This window comes from Scleropages formosus, chromosome 8 (assembly GCF_900964775.1).
Source record: "Scleropages formosus chromosome 8, fSclFor1.1, whole genome shotgun sequence".
Lineage (NCBI taxonomy): Eukaryota > Metazoa > Chordata > Actinopteri > Osteoglossiformes > Osteoglossidae > Scleropages > Scleropages formosus.
In genome coordinates this window covers 21,445,969-21,466,117 of record NC_041813.1, presented here as the reverse complement: position 1 = coordinate 21,466,117, position 20,149 = coordinate 21,445,969, and the positions used below count along the sequence as shown (strand labels likewise).

General features: G+C 42.5%; 1 protein-coding gene across 1 annotated transcript in view; it reads left to right on the top strand.

Annotated features, from left to right (window-relative positions):
- The window catches only part of LOC108937209 (glutamate receptor ionotropic, kainate 2), a 152,927-nt gene that overhangs the window by 91,039 nt on the left and 41,739 nt on the right, over positions 1 to 20,149 (top strand). The window contains exons 8-12 of the mRNA XM_029254144.1: positions 1,081 to 1,224; positions 3,106 to 3,213; positions 4,418 to 4,531; positions 16,535 to 16,741; positions 18,817 to 19,040. Coding sequence (XP_029109977.1) covers positions 1,081 to 1,224; positions 3,106 to 3,213; positions 4,418 to 4,531; positions 16,535 to 16,741; positions 18,817 to 19,040 — 797 coding nt within the window. The remainder of the gene's footprint in view (positions 1 to 1,080; positions 1,225 to 3,105; positions 3,214 to 4,417; positions 4,532 to 16,534; positions 16,742 to 18,816; positions 19,041 to 20,149) is intronic.

Here is a 20,149-nt window from a genome sequence, read left to right as displayed (position 1 = left end):
CAGTCGGCGCTGGATTGTATAGCATGATCCTGGAGGAGGGTGGAAATCTACTCCAGTGGCTTCAGGTTAATGGGCCTTTGCTGAGATTGGCAGAAGTTATTAATGGCCTTCATTACAATGAAGAGCTCCTCTCCCAGCGGTAAAGCACCTCTTTAACGAATGATTTTGGTAGAGGAGCTCAAGGTGGACAATATGATTAGGCTCTCCGGTAGGGAAGTCCTCTGGTGTGCTGGAAGAAGTACATCCCTCGTTCTTATAATCTCAGGGAGACTTTGGGGTGACGTCTGGGAGACATAGAAACACACTCCAGAGGGGCGATCCTCACTCCAGGATCCACTAACAATACTCTGGTAATTGTATTGGGTTTGCTTACATTCCAAGGATCCTCACGCTCCCAAAAAAACGTGTCAACCACGGAGCTGGTATGGCAGAATCATGTCTCTGCTCGCAACAGAAAGCTGTGTGGCAAACCATTGCAAGCATAGTCCCCAGATTTCTCTTACAAGTACTTCGAAGGCACATACATGTGTTTTGCTCCTTATTGTGGGCTGTAGGTGGCCCCATGGATGACATTTACTGAAGCAGTGCTGAAAGCTGTGGATGCCATCTTTGTAAAGTTAACCGGTAATGATTGCAAGCTGAAAAATGGGCAAAACAGTGTCACTGGGAGCCCCTCTGCTCTGCTGTTTTCCTCCAAAATGTGCCAGTTTTTCCATTCTTCATACCCGCTGCTCTAAATACGGTGCCTGCGTGTCATCATTATTCAAAGTGGGCCTGGGCTGCTCCATGACACGGCTCCGTCTTTCATCAGCTCGCAGGTGCTATCAGTGATGCAAGTTTTTGGATAAAGCTTGACTCCAGAACTGTCAAGGGTTTTGTCAAACTATATAATTTAAGGTTTGAAGAAAAAAAAAAAAAACTCCTGGAATTTGAGCAAGTATTAGGTTTCCTATCCTATAGAGATTGGATTTCCCAGTATGAAACACTGCTGGGCGCTGTAGCGCTTCTCACTGTTTTATGTTCCGTATTTCTCAAGGTGTCAGTTTGACGCGAGACTCACTGATGGTGATGTCGTTGCAGACGGACGCGGCCCTCATGTATGACGCCGTACACGTGGTGGCTGTGGCAGTCCAGCAGTCCCAGCAGATCACGGTCAGCTCCCTGCAGTGCAACCGCCACAAGCCCTGGCGCTTCGGCAACCGCTTCATGGCCCTGATCAAGGAGGTGAGAGACAGAGGCGCACAGCTGCACTCGCGTGCTTGTTTGAGTCCCTTCTCTTCCTGTAAGCTGAAAAACATATGGAAGGTAATAACAAACACATCTAGGTACTTTTGGGCTCTTTAAAAACGCTGACTTGCTTTAAAAGCAAAATCTCCACAAGGTTGTTTTGTCAGGATTTACTGTCCTTGCTGGGGATGTTGTTACCCAGAAACTCACGCGTGTGCACGTATAGTTGCAGACTAGTAAAGCACACACCTGCACATACACACCGGAGAGGACACACTCGAACGTAATCGTTGGCACGCAAGCACAAATTGGAAACTGCAAGATATATTTACATATTTAATTACGCTAATTGATTATGTTAATTACTCTCTTATTTATAGCACCAGTAATTACAGTGTTTTCCTTGTGGTTTCCAGCTGTGATTTTTCAAGTTCTTGCAAATGAAATCTGTTTAACTCGAATGTGGTAGGAGAACAGCAGAGGGAACAACAGAGAACAGAGGGAGCCACCATATTATTTGAATGTCTTTCGATGTTTATGTCTTTCGTATATACTTTTTTTTACCCGTGTGGCAATGTGTGTGTGTGTGTGTGTGTGTGTGTGTGTGTCAGCATGCCTATATACGGTACCTCCAAAGCCTTCCTCCTCCCCCCCCCTCAGCTCAGGGTATTGCATATTATAAATTCATCTCGCAGAGAACTTCTAATTTATCTTAATCTTCGGTAATTATTCTTTGGTGTGCCAGATTCTGGAAACTGGGACAGCTAATCCGACCGTCCCCATCACTTAAGCACGCGACTGTGCTGCCTATATTTAGTTGTCACAAGCCCCTCAGTGTCTGCGCTCCAAAGTCGTGCGCTAAGACCCGAGCTGTGGGGCGGGTGGGTAGATGATCCACTGCACAAGTAATCTTCCATCACTCCATTCCCCAGGCCTGGCCACTTTCCCGCATCCTTTGTACGGGCTGCTCAAGTGGTGCCGAGCGCTAAGCTCCAACAAGGGGAGCCGTGTTGTATGCTGTCGCTCATGGAAGCCGTTGGCGGGGAGACCCTTTGAACTGGAATGGTAGAGCTCATCTGTGGGATAAACCCGAGCCCTCTGTGGCGTGAGCGTGCTAAACGTCTTCGTGTATTCCCGAGAACCTCACACATACCTTCTTGTGCACATACAACCGACCGCTAAGACTGCGTCACGTGGGCGTGTGCTGATAGTACCGCTGCTCCAATAAACATTTTCCTCCAATCCTGACTCTGAAAATCCACAATAAAAGCATCTCCTAAAGTCTCCTTCAAAATAATCTTGCTAAGGTGTCGAAGATGATAGTAAAACATGTAAGAAAAGGAACTGGCTGCAATTTCACAGGCAAACTTACACTTGAAATGTCAACTCATGAAGTGAACAGCTTGGAGTTGCAGCCTCTTTCCGAATTGCCACTTCATGGACAAGATGTCCTGTCGCTTGACAGCAAAAAGGGCTTTAAGGGATGCAAGTTTGTTGAATGATTCATTGGGAATGTGTAAATGGGCTTAGGGGGATGTCGGTTTTGCTCCCGTTACACGAGCGCTGTGGTTATGGGCGTCTGTGCATGCTTACTCTTGTGCGTAAGCGCTCATGATAGCTTGTACTGTAGACATATGTAACGATTCCTGCTGTACGTATAATGTTCAGGGCAAGTTTTGTAGCACTGGACATGTGGGAATGACCTGTCCGCACAATATCTTGTACATAAACCACTTAATATTTCTGCAAACCAGTGGGAATATCCATCCATCGATCCATTGTACTGCTCTGATGGGTATATGTGTCTATATGTGCATATGTATTATCTTCTGTTTGTCCTCAGTAATTTTTTAAAATCGTATTATTTTTTCCTCCTAGGCACACTGGGAGGGTTTGACCGGCCGAATAACATTCAATAAAACCAATGGCCTGAGGACTGACTTTGACTTGGATGTGATCAGCCTGAAGGAGGAAGGCCTTGAAAAGGTAGTGTGTGCGGCGACAGCCTTCGTGTGTTATACACATACATACTTGTGCACATATACACTCATTCAGATGAAGCATTGCCTGGTTACCCCCCCGCTGCTCCCTCCCCTGGCCCTCCTCTCCTGTGTGTGCACCTCCAAGACTCTGAATTATTCATTCTCCTAATAAAGCCCCTTCACAAGCCCTCCAGGTTTACAGGGGCTGAATTAAAGAGTTGATTTGCAATTACAAACTACAGTTAAACCATTTCTGAAGGAATCTGAAGTGCTTTGTTTGGCAATGGAGAGTTTATTGCTTTGAAAATGATTCATGTGGCAGTGGAGCACTTCGGGACCCCTGGGGAGATTGCTTGGGGGGAGGGACGTTTTGGGGGCCGAAGGGGCTAGTCGACCCCAAACTCCTCCCTCCTCCCAGCCAAGTAATGGACAGCTCTCGGTGTTGTCTGCACTGGGTTATGAGTGTGTCGGCATGCCTACGTGACCGTGCGTGTGCGCGTGCTCCACAACCGCTGTTTTAGGAACAGAACTCCAAAATGTGTGTTAATCAGGAACGGGAGTTTTTAGTTAAACACAAAACAGAGGAAGTGTTAGAGTGATAGAGCTCTGCTACGCTCGACTTGTGAGACTGAAAACTGTGCTCTGCCACCAAAAATTAAGCAAAGCAATGATTTATAAAATGGAAAATCCAACCTATATTTGTTGTAGTAATTTATAGTGTATAGCCAAACATTTTAATTGTGTCTCTGATCCTTTGTTTAGTGCTCTTTGTTACTGTGTGAAAACCGCTCTAAGAATTTGAGACCAAAAAATGGATAAATGTTAAAATGCTTGTTATTCAGTTTTGGTATAACATATTACAATAAATTAGAAAGTTTTTTTATTGACATATGTTGAGTTGGGTACATTTTTGTGCCATTTGCTCTTTATGATTTGACGGTTAGTCAACGCTTTTCTCCAAAGTTTCGTACAACGATTTACCGCTTTACACAGTTGGCTAATTTCTTACGGGTATGATTTAAGATAAGCACCTTGCTCAAGGACACTACAGCAAGGGGAGGCGGGGGGTTTCAAACCTGGGACATCCAAAGCCAAGGTGCCTCTAGCCTCCATTTGTACTTGCTACCAGTGTGGTGCATTTACCATATTAAAGAAGACCAGTACTGGGTGCTGTGTCATGCAGTAATACTTGGTTTTCCCCTCAACAGATTGGCACATGGGACCCACCAAGTGGCCTAAACATAACAGAGAACCAGAAGGGCAAGCTGACCAACGTCAATGACTCCATGTCCAACAGGACCTTGGTTGTCTCCACCATTCTGGTAAACACCTTTTTCTTTATCTGACTTACTAAACCAGTATTTCTACCATGAGTTGTATGACCTTATTGCGTATATACCTATTGACAAACAGATGGATGGTTTTTTTTTCTTTTAAACCAAAGAGTAATGTGGCCACTTCAGATTATTGTCAGCTGCACTTTTTTCTCCTCCTCAAATGTCCCTATAAAGAGAAAATAGAAATTGCACCTGAAGGCCTCCTGACTGTTTTATTGTGAGTCTGAAATCTTCCATCCAAACCACTGGCTGTTTTTCACCGGTTCGAAGGAGCGCTTTCCAATAAAGGCAGGACCAAGTTCAGGACGGACTAATTGACTGATTGATCATCCAATAAGATTTCACGGTCTGAAGTTCTCTTCTCCATCTTTCAATCTATTAGTGCCAACCAACGCTTCATTATTCTGTCTGTTAGACCCAAGAAAAGGAATTGTGGGAGAACTTTTAAGGCCCAGAAAGAGCCAGAACTTTGCTGTTGAAAGTCCATTGACACTAAAGGGTTTTTAGGATGCCAAGGTGCAAGCAGAGGGAGCTCTGGGGCTATGATAACGTTTTTCTGGATATGAAAATGAACTTAAAACGATGCCATACTTTTCCTGCCTGTACCAATTACCTAATTTTTTCTCATATAATTCTATGCAAATTACTGTGCAGCTTGTATTGGTTTGTGGGGCCTAATGTATAAAGTTTATATATAATTATTCAGTATTTCTAAAATTTATACATTAGATGCATGCATGTATATTTATATATATAATTAACATATAATGTACAATTTTTTTTAATATTATTCTTAGTCGTCAAGAATAACAGTGAAAATGAAACAGAACACCAAAGCAGTGTCTACCAACCTGAACATTCAGAGGGACAAAAACTTTTAAAAGCATAACATTCCAAAAGCAGTTGTGCATTAAAAAAGTCTAAAAACACATAATGTGTTGCCTTTCATCGTTGAAGTACAGAAAAGCCTTTCTGAGTCATAATGACAGAATAGGAAGCCATCTGCACCTCCATTATTACATTGCAAAGAGGGGAAATAATGATATCAAATAAAATTGATGGTTGTCATTATTTATCCTGCTTTCCATGCATATTGTGTACAGAATTGCTGTTATTATTTGAGATCACACATGCACATAATTGCAGTATTGAACAAGATGCACCGATGCAGCAATGGTACCACGGAGAGAAGGAGGTAGAATAATGTGCGCCTTTTTGCAGGGAGAGTCAAGGTATAGATATAACTCATGTGAACAGGCGAAGTGCCAAACTGGTATTGTGTTTAGAGGTGTAATAAGAGCTTTCTTCCCAAAAAGTTTACTTTTTCTTAATATTAATCTAGCAAAGGAAGTTCATTTCTTCATAAAATATTTAGTTATTCTTTTAGGTTGAAATGAAGTGCTTCTCAGTAATGTCTATCTGCAAAATGGGCCAAGGATGGGTTGGAGACTGCTGCCTCCAGGGGAACCGATGCCAAGACAAGTGGACGGCACTGGGTTAATGTTCCCTGCAACGCTGCCACTGAGGTGATGCTCACTCAAAAAATTCGGAGGTGCCGTAAGGGGCAATGCCCATGCTCACCCCTTTGCTTGGAGGGCCTCTTATCGCCATGTACAAACAATCTGTACACCAGACTTGAGGAACAATTCATTAAAACAGAATTCAATATGAGACTTTTATTTACTCCCTTTTCGCAATCTATCAGCCGGCGATCAGAGTGAATTAAAGAGTACAAATCGGCATCCCCACAGCCGGGTGCCCAAGGATCAAAGGTGTCACGGGGAGAGATGCAGAGAGAGCACAAAGAGAAAAAAAAAAACCGATGAAAGCAGAAGACTTACAATGAATAAATAATGTATTCAGGTTTGTTATGAATTTTTCATTGTGTCGGCATTCTCTGTAAAATATATTTTGATGGGCTTTAAGGGGCAAGGCAAACACATTTTGAACGTATTCTGTGAGTCTCAACAAAGTGTCATCATCAGGATATGGCAAATCCAAATTAAGAGAATCATTGGAGCAGAAACCCATGATCTCTGAGGGAAGAGGAGAGGTCAAGTGTTGTTTGAGGTAACAGGTGGCGTAGTAGTTAGTCATCACCTTGCATCCAAAAGTCTGGCTTTAAATCGCACTCGTACTTACCCTGCATTGATAGAGTAAAATTTACCCACCTCTATAAATCTGTAAGTAATTGGAAGTAGCTTAATGGTATAAAGCTGCTTACCATGATAAACTTGCCAGTGCAACTGAAAGATGTTTATATCCTGGATGAATGTTACGATACTTAAATTATGAAATATATTAAGGTTACAATGCACATGAGAATGTTGCTTGGAGGGATCACTAATGTACAATTGCTGCAGTACGGTACAAGGCCTGATCCATGTACAGGCAGTCCTCGGGTTACGAACGTCCGACTTACGTACAACCCATAGTTATGAACCGCCCCATTACCGAACTGAAGCTAATTTTTTTGTCACGCTTAACTAACAATCAAATGAAAACTTCATAATTAAGCCTATTATATTAAAAATTCAAATTACATACAATGGTTCTAATAAGAAACGGGCACGACTTTGCGACGCACGTGAAAACGTCGCGCGTCTACAGCGGTTCATTGGCTCGTGGGTGCGTGAACCCAAGGTAGGACAAAGACTTCCATCTTTTCAGTCGGACCGTCACGCGGGTGACCTCGCCCCGAACGTCTGCACCAGCCTGAAATCAAGCATCGGGGTATAAAGAAGCCGCACCTGCACGCCTCGGTTGTGGAATCTCATTTGAGAAACCCGTCTCTCCAGCGTTCTCGAGTGAACCCGAGACAACTTACCCCATCCTTCCCAGTCTCTCGTTTTGCTCAGTCCCTTGTTCTTGCTCCTGACGTCTATGGTTCTCAACACTTGCATTGCCTCCTCGACTATGACATTGGATTTTTCCGAAGATCTACTGTATGTTTGTCCATCAGCCGACCCACGCCTGTCCCCGACCGTGAATCTTGCCTGCTCCCTTGTGTACCGACAACAGATCCCACGATTGGGTAGAGAGATGCACACACGCACCTCCGTCTCGCCACGTTGCTGTTAAGTGTCGTGTGTGTCTTACTGTATTTGGTTTTAATTTTTTTTTGTTTTTACACTCATAACCAATGCACCAAAACACAAGGGTGATGCATCCAAGAAAAGGAAAACTATCACGACTGAAACTAAAATGGAAATAATAAAGTGATCGAGGAAAAGGTGAAATGCCAACAAACGTTGGAAAAGCAAACATTAGTTTAATGTTTTTTATACCTACACACATTCCCTCTCTCTATTATAAATGCTGTAGTAACATTTATTATCTCTTTCTCTCTCTATTATACTGTAGTTACATTTATTATCATTACATTTTATTGTAACTTTGTTATGTTAGATGTTTTAGTGTATCAAAGTGTTTCTTTATGCATCAAAAGGTACACTATATACTTTATTTAGCAGACACTTTTCTCCAAAACGACTTCCAATGAACTCTTTGTAGTGTTACTAGCCCACACACCTTATTCACCAAGGTGACTTACACTGCTAGATACACTACTTACACTGGGTCACTCATCCATACATCAATGGAACACGCTATGGGGGAACCTGAACAGCATGTATTTGGACTGTGGGAGGAAACCCACGTAGACACGGGGAGAGCATGCAAACTCCACTCAAAGGAACCCACGTCCTCTCGCACCACCCAGGCGCCGTGAGACAGCAGCGCTACTCGCTGTGCCACTGTGCCGCCCACTATATACTGAATTATCATTATTATACTACATACTAAGACAACCATCTGACTGACTGACGTTGGATACGAACCGTACCCAACTGTCCCGACTCATGTAAAAATCCTGCTTGCAGACTTAGGAACAGAACTTGTTCGTAATTGGGGACTCCCTGTATAGTGGTACATGCTGCTATCACCGTATGTAAAAATTCTGCTAAATAAAATTAGTTTTGTGGAGTTCCACATAATAAAATTGTTTTAAACTGTTGCTTTAGCATCCTTCTGTGTTCTGAAGCTCTGGTAGATATTTCAGTGTCACTATGTTTTAGGGGTGGCCCAGATGAATGATCGCCAGTCACCTGGGATAAAATGACTGAGCTGATCTCTGCCAGTTGTAGTATGGTAAACAGAACCCAGAATGGTCATATCTTGATTTCTTGACTAGTTTCAGGACATCTGACAAGTATCTCTCCTGTGCAACCAGGTATGTCAGGCGTTCCTAAATAGCTTTAAGGTATAAAAGCACAATATGAATTAAAGTAATTTCCCAGGTGTGACTTTCGGTGATAGCGTGGAGTGGGCATCACCAGGTTTAATGCTTCCATATTATGCAAAATTTGGAATTATTTTTTGCATCCAAATAGTATCCGTGCAGTTTCTCCACCAAGGACATGTCCTTTTTAATTTACTTGGAGGCTGTGGTTAAGAGACTGACCAGCAGAGTGTTGCTTAGGTGAAGAATTGTTTCCCAGGTGACATTTATCGCTTTCAAGTGACCCTACAGTGTTTGATTGTACACATAATTTCAGAATTTTCTTGTGCAGGCTGGTGCTGATATTCTGACTTGCTTCACGATAAAAACTATCGGGTTAAATCGGTGCAAAGGTTTGACCTCCTACCAGTTTGATGGTACCAGGGTTCTGGTGGGAGAGTTCAACCACTGCCAGCTGTTCGCCTCTTGTATGATCTGGTGTGTATTTTTTTTGTGGTTATGCATCTTTCTTTCTTTCTAAAAGGCCTTAACATTTTCACCTCAGGTGTCAACGAGAAGAGCGGTAATGTAAAACCGTGCCGTGCCTTTAGCCGCATACCAATGCACGTTCAGCACAGGTGCCTGAGTTCCGACACCTCCGAGATGAAAAGATCTCGCCAGAAATATGATCCGCATGCTGGGACGCGAGAAAAATTCAGTCGTGTTCTTAGGAGATCAAACCTTCTCTGAGATCAAAACTCCCAAAGATCTTTTCAGTTTCTTGATCTTAAAAAAACGCTCAGTTGACCTGTCATTTCTTCGTAGTTTACGAAGCGAATATCGGAGACGTCCTGGTTCCAGGTCCTGATTCCGTCAGACCGCCTTATTTATTTCCCACTTAACTTGCTGTCCCCCTTTTCCGTTTCTTCGGCATTATTCCTCGTTTACTGTCAGCAAATGCCAAGGAAATACACTACGAAAAGCAATGAAAAAGTTTACCTTCCTTAGAAATGATATTTTGTGCTTACAGAAATGTACAGCAACTATTCCGATGTTATGATACATTAATAAGGAGAATATTAAGTTCTTCTTCCCTGTGCAAATGCATACTTGCACATCGTCATATGCAAGAGTTTCGTATTTTCTTTATCTCAGTGAAATGTTTCTTAGATAACATTTCCTGTTTTTTTTTTTTTTTTCTGTGGTACGTACCACAGTAAAATTAAAAAATAGACAGCACTTACACACATAGCTCTGGGTTGCGGGGCAGTTCTCTTTTTTTCCTCCTGACCCTGAACAGTACAGAACCACAGTTTTTCACCTCGCTAACACTGCTTTGCTGAAGAGGAGAGATCAATAGGGCCAAAACAAATGTTTAAAAACAGCTGAAATGAGCGAGAATCATTTGTTCCTGAACAGACATAAAATCCATTATTTAATTTGGTAGGGAAGAATAGGGATGATTTTGTGCTTATTGAATGTATCTCCTGAGTAAAATGAATGGCTTATTGTTTTAATTAGATTTGTTTTTACTGAATTAAACCTTTTTTTTTTCATTTTAAGAAGAATTCCTCACATTCAGCTGGGTCTGGGAGTGTGAGGGGAAGAAAATTACTTGGAGCCTTTTTTTCTTTTTTTATTAAATAAATTCAGCACATCCTATTCAGTGAATTACACTGGCACACACTAGATCAAGCGTCATTTATATTTTTGCTTAAGAACTTCTTTTTTTCTCCAAATGGCTTTAAAAAAAAAAAAAAACAATCCTGACCTTTGTGCGACCTGTTGCTCATTGAATGCTACTGACAGTAGCCACTGTAATCCTTGAGTTACGGTGTATACGACTTAAAACCACTTGTACTTATGATGCATGTCCTATTAATGTCCTTCTATTATTTTTGAGTCTTGATGTTTTTCTTATAACAATGACAATTGCCGCTCCATCTGTAAGACACAATTTTTCTTATTATTTGGGTTTGTCAGTGTTTGTATGTCTTACAGCAAATGCATTTTGTTTGCAAAGCTTTTTGTTTGTGTTTCCCTTTGAGTTACTTTTTATTTGAAATAGCTAGCAAGCCACAAAATCACGGTTCATTATTAATTCACAAATTCTGTACAGTATTTACTGTTGTATTCATAATTAATTGTATTCTATTTTGTTTTATAATGATTTTATTATATTCTCTGTTAATGTTATTTTAACATGCATGATGTGTGAAACTGGTGGAAAATAACAAACGTAATATAGAACATAGCATTCATAGATATCAATTGTTTATATCCTTATAGTTTATATAATGCAGTCTAAGGGGATTTTTGAATAACAACGATAGGGTCACTGAAATAAAACCATCATTGGAGGACCGCCTGCATATTCATCACAGCATTTCAATGCAATGATTTTTGCTGACTTTTAGTGCAGTTAAATTTTTAAGTCTAGTTAAATTTTGCATTTTAATTAGTTTTTTATTATGTGTGAACGTGTCAAACATCAGAGGAACCCTACTTCTAGTGTAGAAACTTCCCTACTCCAGTCCTCCCAGCCCTCCTCTATTATGTAGTATTTCTTGTTTATCCAGCTTTCTGATAGGAAATATCTTCAGTCTATGTGCAATAACCAGCTTTCTCAATGCCATCTTGATGTCCCTCCAGAGAAACCTTACTGTTCTTGGAACAGCGATGTAAATGGAAACTGAGCAAGTCTCTGTTACAAGACCTGACATGATGCCAAAATTTGCTCCATTATGGCAAAATACCATTCTTGTTCGCTTTTTATGTTTTTTCAGTTTTTTATGAAATTTGTCCCTTTTTCCTTTCGGTTTAGATGTGGTCAATTATCCATACCTTTTGTCTCCCCTTCGAAGCCCACCCTCTACTCTAGCTTAAGATGGGTTAACAGAAGCACACTATACTTTATATCTGCATGCTGTGAGCCACCCGCCTATTTTCACATTACAGGCCTCACTGACCAGTGCCATTGGCTATGATTTGAAGAGGACGCCATTCGCTCAATTCCGGCCGCTGCCTGCAGATACCCGGCTAGCTATAAGTGTCAATGGAGGCAGTGGGGGGCAAAAGATCCACAGCCATCTCACCTATACAAGGGAACAATTTACATTCCCTAGGCCTCCTTATTGCAGACGGCTACTGTGGCACTTTGCAGATACAGACACCAGTTGCTCCCACAAGGTGCATGACAATTTTACTGATGTGGTATTGGAGAGGCCCAGACCATTCCATTTTATATCTGCTGCGTCAGTGTGATGGGTGATAATTAGTTAATAAAGATAATTGTTGCTTATTGAGCCCCACACACCTTCTCTTTTCTCATGTGGGGGCATAATTCTGTGTCATAGTTGTCAAGGCTTATGATAGGGATACTCTGGCTTAAGGGCAAATGGTTATTCAAACTCCTAAACTCTTCAGGCGTTCACTTTTTAAGCGTTTGAAAGGCTTTAAAACTACACAGCAATGCAGTCCCAACCACAGTATTTTGTTTTCTTCCGTTTTCAAGAGAGACATTTGCTGTTGTTTTTTGATAAATATTTCTAACGTGTACGGTAGATGATTTTAGTATTAGGTGTAGTTGATCTTGTCCATGTCGGGACTTCTCGCCTACTCCATCTGCTGGATAGGAGCCCTGATCACAGGCACCAACCAGACCTCGAATACCATTCGCTGATCACACTTTGTGGGCGTCTAAACGTACTCAAATTAGGTCAGAGATACATGATTTATCATAATGAAGAAAGGCATTCTGGGAAACCTGGATGGGCGATACACAGAATTAAATAATCCCCATGAGATGGTATGGAATGTGTGTGTTGGGTGTTCTTCACACTTTGCACACAGTTTCATAGTCTTGAATATGGATGCCAGTGGCTGTTGTTAATCAAGCTTTTTCTCCCAAGTTCAGAATTGCAACCTTCACTGCTGCTCTCTTCCAGAAGCCCATACTAATGCAATCCATTCTGGTACCTGTTCCCTCAGAGAGATTGTAACATAACATATTTTGGGACCCGTGACCGTTATTCAGCTTCCTCATTTCACCAAACTTTCTGCGTTTACTATGGTCGAGAGACTTGTGCCACAATATATCTGATGCACAGAAATTAAAAATGTCTTTGAATGGTTTTTTCTGTTGCCATGGCAACTCATATACAGGGTGTTCTGAGCAGCTTTCCTCCGCTTTGAGCTTTTCGGAGGAGTTTGTTTTCTTCATATTTTTCCTGACATACCCAATAACTTCTGTGTGAGTGAGAGGATGTGACAAGGATCATATGAAGGAATGAGGCTCATGGAAATGCACAGCCCCACACAAACACACTGCTCTCCACCCTGACCACAGCTCCTGGCAGGCTCGTTCAGGCATCTGCTTTCATTCAACCATCTCTATGTCATAAATACCTTACAGGGCTGTCTTATACCCAAAATGACACCTTCACTGTTGGGTAAGCAGCTGATGGTAATAGCAGCCCCCATTGATAAAGGTTCTTTTGTGGACCGCAAGGTGTATCTTCCAGTAATGGAAAAAATTTTTTGACCCTACGTTGAGAAAAATCCCCATGTTTTGTTTCAGTACGTTTCCATTTTAATCTTGACATTTGACACGGTATTGGAATTGTAGTGTTATAGAATAAGTGCAGGTAGAAGGCAAAGAAAGAAATTTCATCAAAATGTCACACAGCAAGCTTTTTGGCAGGCCATTGTTGAGCCAGCAAGAGCTCTTCTGTGTGACTCTGCCCCCCTCTTTTTTCAGGGAAATGCTCAAAATGAAGTTATTTAGAACCCATAGCCATTCTTCCAGCTTTTTCTCAGCACAGGCTATAGGGTTGAGATCCAGTGATCTGGAGGCCTGCAGAAGACTCGATTCCAAATGTTGCCCAAGAGCACCCAGTGACAACGTTAGCCCTTGAGATTAGAGGCCTGTCGTGTGTGCAGACACTCAGCAGGGATGAAGTTCTGCATCATGGAAGCCAAATGACCGCTACGAACATTTATGTATCATGCTGCATTAACTCCTACTTTTTTTTTTATGAATTGGTGAACCCATGCGAACCCGTGTCTTTTTACAATCATCATAACCTTTCACTGGAATGAGACAGCGTTCTAGAACGAGACAGTATTTCTGGGCTGTTTCCATGGCAAAGGATGATACATGGGGCCCTGCAACTTCCCTGCTGAACAAAAATTTTTCTGCTGCTTGCACCCATAGACCACACATGCGTTTTTCTTCCCTGTTAAAATCCTCATACGCATTCTTTGGTTTTACTTCCTCACAGCCCTCACTGAAGTTTGCTGGATTTTGTCTTGTGCTGCTCTTCTATTTTGTACTGTGATATCCACAGCTTTTGTCAATGCTTAAATATATAATCTGTCTGAAGCAGTATAGCTTTATAAAAATGGATTCTTTGGCCAGGCGTTTCTCTGCTGCTTCTATATAACTGCATTTCATAATAATGCTATTTTCTTTTGGGAAATCATTTGCTGTAAGACCACATGGTTATTGTTTTCTTTTCTTATTGATTTGTGGGAGACTTAATTGGGAAACTACTGTAAGGAGTTCACAGAAATTGTTCCTAATTGGAATGTTTAGATGTCTTGCATCTGTATCATCTGACTGTTTGCAATTTGTTCTCAAAGTTCCCAGCAACTGAGCCTTTCTCCCTTTACCTCCTTTCTTCATATTTGGATGGTTTTCTCCATAATGTTGGTTGCTTGTCCTGCCATAAACCAGACTTCCCTACAGCAACACCTTTGTATCCCTGAGGCTTTGGCCAGCTTCCTCATGTTTGAGTGCTCATCATTGTCCCCAAGGAGCTCTGTCACCATTTGTAAAGCCCAGAGTCCAGCATTGCTCGTTTGTTTACTGTTAAATCGCAGCCTTCTCACTGTCTGCAGGTGGGCTGGGTGTCATTTTTCACAAAGGCCTGACAGGTGATGCCAAGCCATAAAACGCTTCATTAATCGCACTTGCCTCGCAGCATTGTGCACAGAAACATACACAGACACACTTTCACACAAATTCAGTGTTCATCACAAGTATTGTGATCAGTTTGTTTGTTAATATTTGTTGTGACTGCCTTATTCCTTAATTAATATTAGTTAATTAAGGAATAAGGCAGTCAAGTCACGCCTTTATCCAGGTTGACTTATTTGTACATCCGCTTCCCTGAACTCCGTACTGTCGTTCAGTTATTTGTAAAACACACACACACACACACACACACACAGATGTGCACACTGTGGGCAATTTGGAGTCTCCTGTTCACCTGAAGCACACGTCATTTGACTGTGGGAGGAAACTGAAGCATCCGATGAAACCCTCCGTTAATTGTACAGTGCATAATGGTTGTCAAAGAGTTGTATGAGCGCAGGTAGACAGCAGACAGTGTTATAGAGCAATCAGTGAAGGAAAACTGTATTGTTATGTTGTGTTATGATAACTAATGTTAACTACTGAAGCAATTGTTTCAATTTTAGTGGGATTTGGTGAGATTTTAGCATTAATGGGTGTCAATTTTGGGGCTCTGAGAGACAAAAATTTTTAACGTTGGTCCTAATGGAAATTATGTCTTTGAGTTACGAGAATTCACCTTATGAAGTGTTTTGCAGGAACGCATTACTTTGCTAATGAATCATTGAACACGTGTTGTTCGGCACAGTGGCACAGCGAGCAGCATTGCTGTCTCGCACTGCCTGGGTGGTGCAAAAGGACGTGGGTTTGATCCCTGCTCAGTCTGTGTGGAGTTTGCATGTTCTCCCCGTGTCTGTGTGGATGTTGTTGGCATGCTCTGGTTTCCTACCACAGACATGCTGTTCAAGTTCACCCATAGTGCGTGAGTGACAGAGAGAGTGTGTTCCACTGATGTATGGATGAGTGACCCATTGTAAGTAGTCTATCTAGCAGTGTAAGTCACCGCGGTGAATAAGGTGTGTAGGCTGATAACTCTACATGGAGCTCATTGAAAGTTGCTTTGGAGAAAAGTGTCTGCTAAATATGTAAATGTTGTTTGTGCCCGTTGTGGTACTGGATCATTTTCTTATTAAAAACTCTTGTTTACCTGATGCTTTGGTCTGCCAAGAAACGGTTGCTGAGAAGTAAGCTCTTCTGGGGTGTGGGATGGCAGTGTTTGCAATACACACCTGCATTTTAACACTGCAAACAAATTCAGATGATGAGAACACCATAATTATAGTAAAAATGTTAAATTAGAGCCGAGGGGAAGAGGCTGTTTTATCAGGTGCGTGTTTACGTTATTTTACATTAGAACTGTTAAATTATTTTCAACATATAAAAGCATCCTTTGTTGCTGCTATCATCTCACCACATGCCTGAAGCATCAGTTGGCTTCAGATAAAAGCAGCAATTAACAGCACCATACACACTTACGGAGGACCTCACAGAGACTTTGAGATGGAGGCTGGAGGGGCAAAGGTCTCCTCAGCTGTACCCACAAAGAAAATCTGAGTGTTGGATCCCGTACGAGGGCAAATCGGTACATTTCCCCTTACATTTCTGCATGGGAGCAAAATACGAGCGTTTCAGAGGATTATTCTGTGGTTGGCAAGCATTGCTTTTGGCATGTAAAGAGTTTCAAAAAGGCCAAGTGTGAATTTCTGTCTTTTCACTGCCCATTTCCCCAACCTCAAAAGGACAGTTTTCTTGCACAGGTATCTGTCTGCTGGAGTGCAGATAACAGGTGCAATTTTACACTACGACCATCCCACCCCACCATGACCATTTGCTCTTCTTCATCGTCCTGCAGGAGGAGCCCTACGTGATGTTCAAGAAGTCAGACAAGCCCTTGTATGGCAATGATCGCTTCGAGGGTTACTGCATCGACCTACTGCGTGAGCTGGCTCAAATCCTGGGCTTCAACTACGAGGTGCAGCTGGTGGAGGACGGCAAGTACGGAGCGCAGGAGGAGACCACTGGCCAGTGGAATGGCATGGTCAGGGAGCTCATGGACCACGTGAGTCCCTGTCGTTTGCTGGGACTGCAGTTTCATTGTGATCAGTTTGCGGCTTTCGGATCTCTACGCCCTATTCAGCCGCACGAAACATCAGAAATGTGTGACAGTTATGGAAATCAGCAGGTGAAAAGTGGCTAGCTTTTATTAGTCTGTCAGTTTCCAAAATTGCGACATTAAAAATTCTGAGCTTCTCACGATTCCTCTGATCCACTGAGCCACTCATTCTCAGACCTCGTGTAAATACTGAGCTGGTGAACCCCGTCCTCCTGTGTTTCGCAAATCGAATTACGGCCAGAGGGGTTTAATGATGTTAGAACGCGTCGCTCCTATAATGTTCAAATTGGAAGTGACGTGTTGTATTGTTATATAATGCGCAGCAGCGCAACAGGCGAACCAATTTGTCTGGAATCATCCCACACTTTTTAATCATATTACCACTCAATTACCAACTTTACCCAGCAAAATTGATGTTATTGAATTACAATTCCCCACATCAGTAAACAAATCTAGCTTCATTTCTCTCATTTGTTCACTCCCTCTTGTGTATCTGTGATGCCAGAAGGTGGCAACCGGTGCAGCGGATGAGAGGAGTCCAGCTCGGGTGCCGACTGTAGGCCAAAATGAAAGAGAGAGTAGTGGGTGCGAGACTCACGTGTTTGCCCCAAAAGAGCTTATTAAGACACACAAATGTGCTCGCGCATTTTTTCCATAAAATCAATAAGACAAACTAAGTAAGGACTGCGACGGAACGGGTGTCAAGCTGCAGGGAAACATTCCAAGGCAGAGCGCGGCTGCTATGAAGCATTCTATGTCCCCCGCACCCCACCGAAGCAGGTGAATGTCTGCACACCAGGAACCGCTGCTTTCCTCCCCAAACTGGCGGTTGACCGCATTACACAGAATGCCTTGTCATTTCCCCCGTGGGAAGGAAGGACGGTGATTCTTCAGCCCCCTGACGGAAAGAGCCCCCCGTCTCAAATGACATATAAAGACGAGGGGGTGGATTCATTCTCCGATTAAGCACAGAAAAGAGAGAGTCTGTAATTTGCCCGTGTATTCCAGAGACGAGGTCACCGTTTTCTCCATCGAGCAGGGTATGAAAGAGGAATGAAAATACCCAGGTTTGAAGTCCTTCAAAACTGCAGTCTGCACTGTGGTAATAATGGCTCTGAACACCTTCTCGTTTAATCTTGCCATTACTTCGTCTCTGCGTTTCGCATTGTGAAACCTAACCTTGGACTTGACTCTCTCGATGTTTGGCTTTAACTACAGTTGGCAGATTTAAGCAGGAGTTGCAGCACTTTGCATTTGTTGCTTTACGTTAAAAAGTCGGGAAGGAAAAAAAAAAGAAAAAGGTTGTGTAACAGAGCGCTCCTGCTTTAACTGGTTCCTCAATATCAAAGACATCAAAAGTCATTGACTCACTCACTTAGTTGGTTAATTTCTTTATCTTGTAGATATCTGTACAGTGGAGAATCAAGATAATAAATGAAAGAATACATTAAAAGAATTTTTCATGCCTTGCTTTTCTGAAGTCAGAAATATATAACTACGACTCTGTTAAGAAAACTGTCACATATATTGACTGCTCAGTAAGAATACAACCTTCAGTTATTTATATATTCACATTTATGATATATGTGTATCGTATCACATGCAATATATATGTATCACATGCATATAAATCAAATGTGTTGTCGCACTAGCACTTAGTGAAATAAAATTTCACTGTTAAAGGGGAGACATGTAGCACAATGGGTTGAGCAGATGCCTGCCAGCTGCTGAGTTCTGGTTTGGGACATCAGTTTGTTCCCAGCTCAATCTGTGTAGAATTTTTACGTGTGCATGATGCTCCCGTACTTTACAGATTTCTACACTGCAGAGCGATTGAATCAGCAGTCACTAAATCAACAGCTTCATAAGATAAACAGAAGGGTGGGCAATAAATGTTAAGACAAGTTCTTGATAGTGCAACACTTCTGAAGGCCCTTCTTCTTTACTTGGATTACCTCCTGACACAGAGTCCCTGCCTGCGATTAACTTCTTGTCTCCCCGTTTCTTCTCTGTGTCGACAGAAAGCTGACCTGGCGGTGGCTCCTCTTGCCATCACCTATGTGCGGGAGAAGGTCATCGACTTCTCCAAGCCTTTCATGACGCTGGGGATAAGTATTTTGTACCGGAAGCCCAACGGTACAAACCCCGGGGTTTTCTCCTTCCTCAACCCGCTCTCGCCCGATATCTGGATGTATATTCTGCTGGCTTACTTGGGTGTCAGTTGTGTGCTGTTTGTCATAGCCAGGTAACATGTCCGTTTCAGCGATCTTTAAATACATACACACAAATGATATATATGTGTAGTATATTTTTGAGTTTGACCAATAGTTTTATATGTATGTTTGTGCACACATATAAAATCATTGGATTTTAAACTCAGAGTTAACATTTTACACTGACTAACAATTTAATCTCTTTCTGGAAAAAGATTCTGGCACTGGGTAGAATTGTGCCCACTTGCACTTGTGAGGTCTGTCGCATTTGTAGACCTAGGTCTGTGTCCTTAGACAAACGTATTGACCAAACGGATGTGGTTTGGCGCTTTTCCGAATGGTGGTGTTACTCGCTGGGTTTCGGCGCACACGGAGGTGGCTGCCCAAATTGATCAAAAGTGTTCTAATCACCTGCTGCTCAACCCCTTTGACCTTATTCAGGGTGTCTGCTCTGGTCAGGCTGTTCCAACAAAAGCCAGCATGATCACGGCTCTGCCGTATTGGCACGGACCTCCTGGTGTCGGGCAGCGTCGCAAGAAGGTGTGACCTGCACGATGACATTACACAGATAAGACTACGTGGAAAATTTGTGTGGAAAAAAACAATCGCTGTCAAACATTGCCATAATTTGATCTCCAAAATTGGATAATGGATTTTCTGCTGTTCATGTAGCCTTCTGTACATAGTAATTTTTTACAGATAAGGAGATAAGGCAGTGGGGAAAGAAAACAGTGTTGATGGAAGCGCTAACACCGAAAGCAGTCGGAGCATCAGATGGCTCAATCAGGCCTCGGTTCAGCTTGTCGGCAAAATTCTCCCAAGTGCCAGTTTCTGAAAGTGCGGTGTTGAAAAACCTCATTGTGAGCTGGGTTTGCTTTATTTTGCTGTTGCCAAAACGGCACAACCCATCCAACAGTCCCAGCCCTAGCCAGATAAGAGGCGCCGTTAACCCGTTTTTCCTTCCTTTCACACTCCCACCTTGGCTACACATGCTGGCGCAGAGGACACGATGCGTGGGTTCTCTGACTCTGTGAGAGCTGCGTGAATGCGGGTTTGCGTGGGCGCCTGTTTGCGTGCCGTGCGTGCTCGTTTGCTCCCTGCACGAGTGTGCGCGTGCATCCATGTGCGTTTGTGCGCGTGT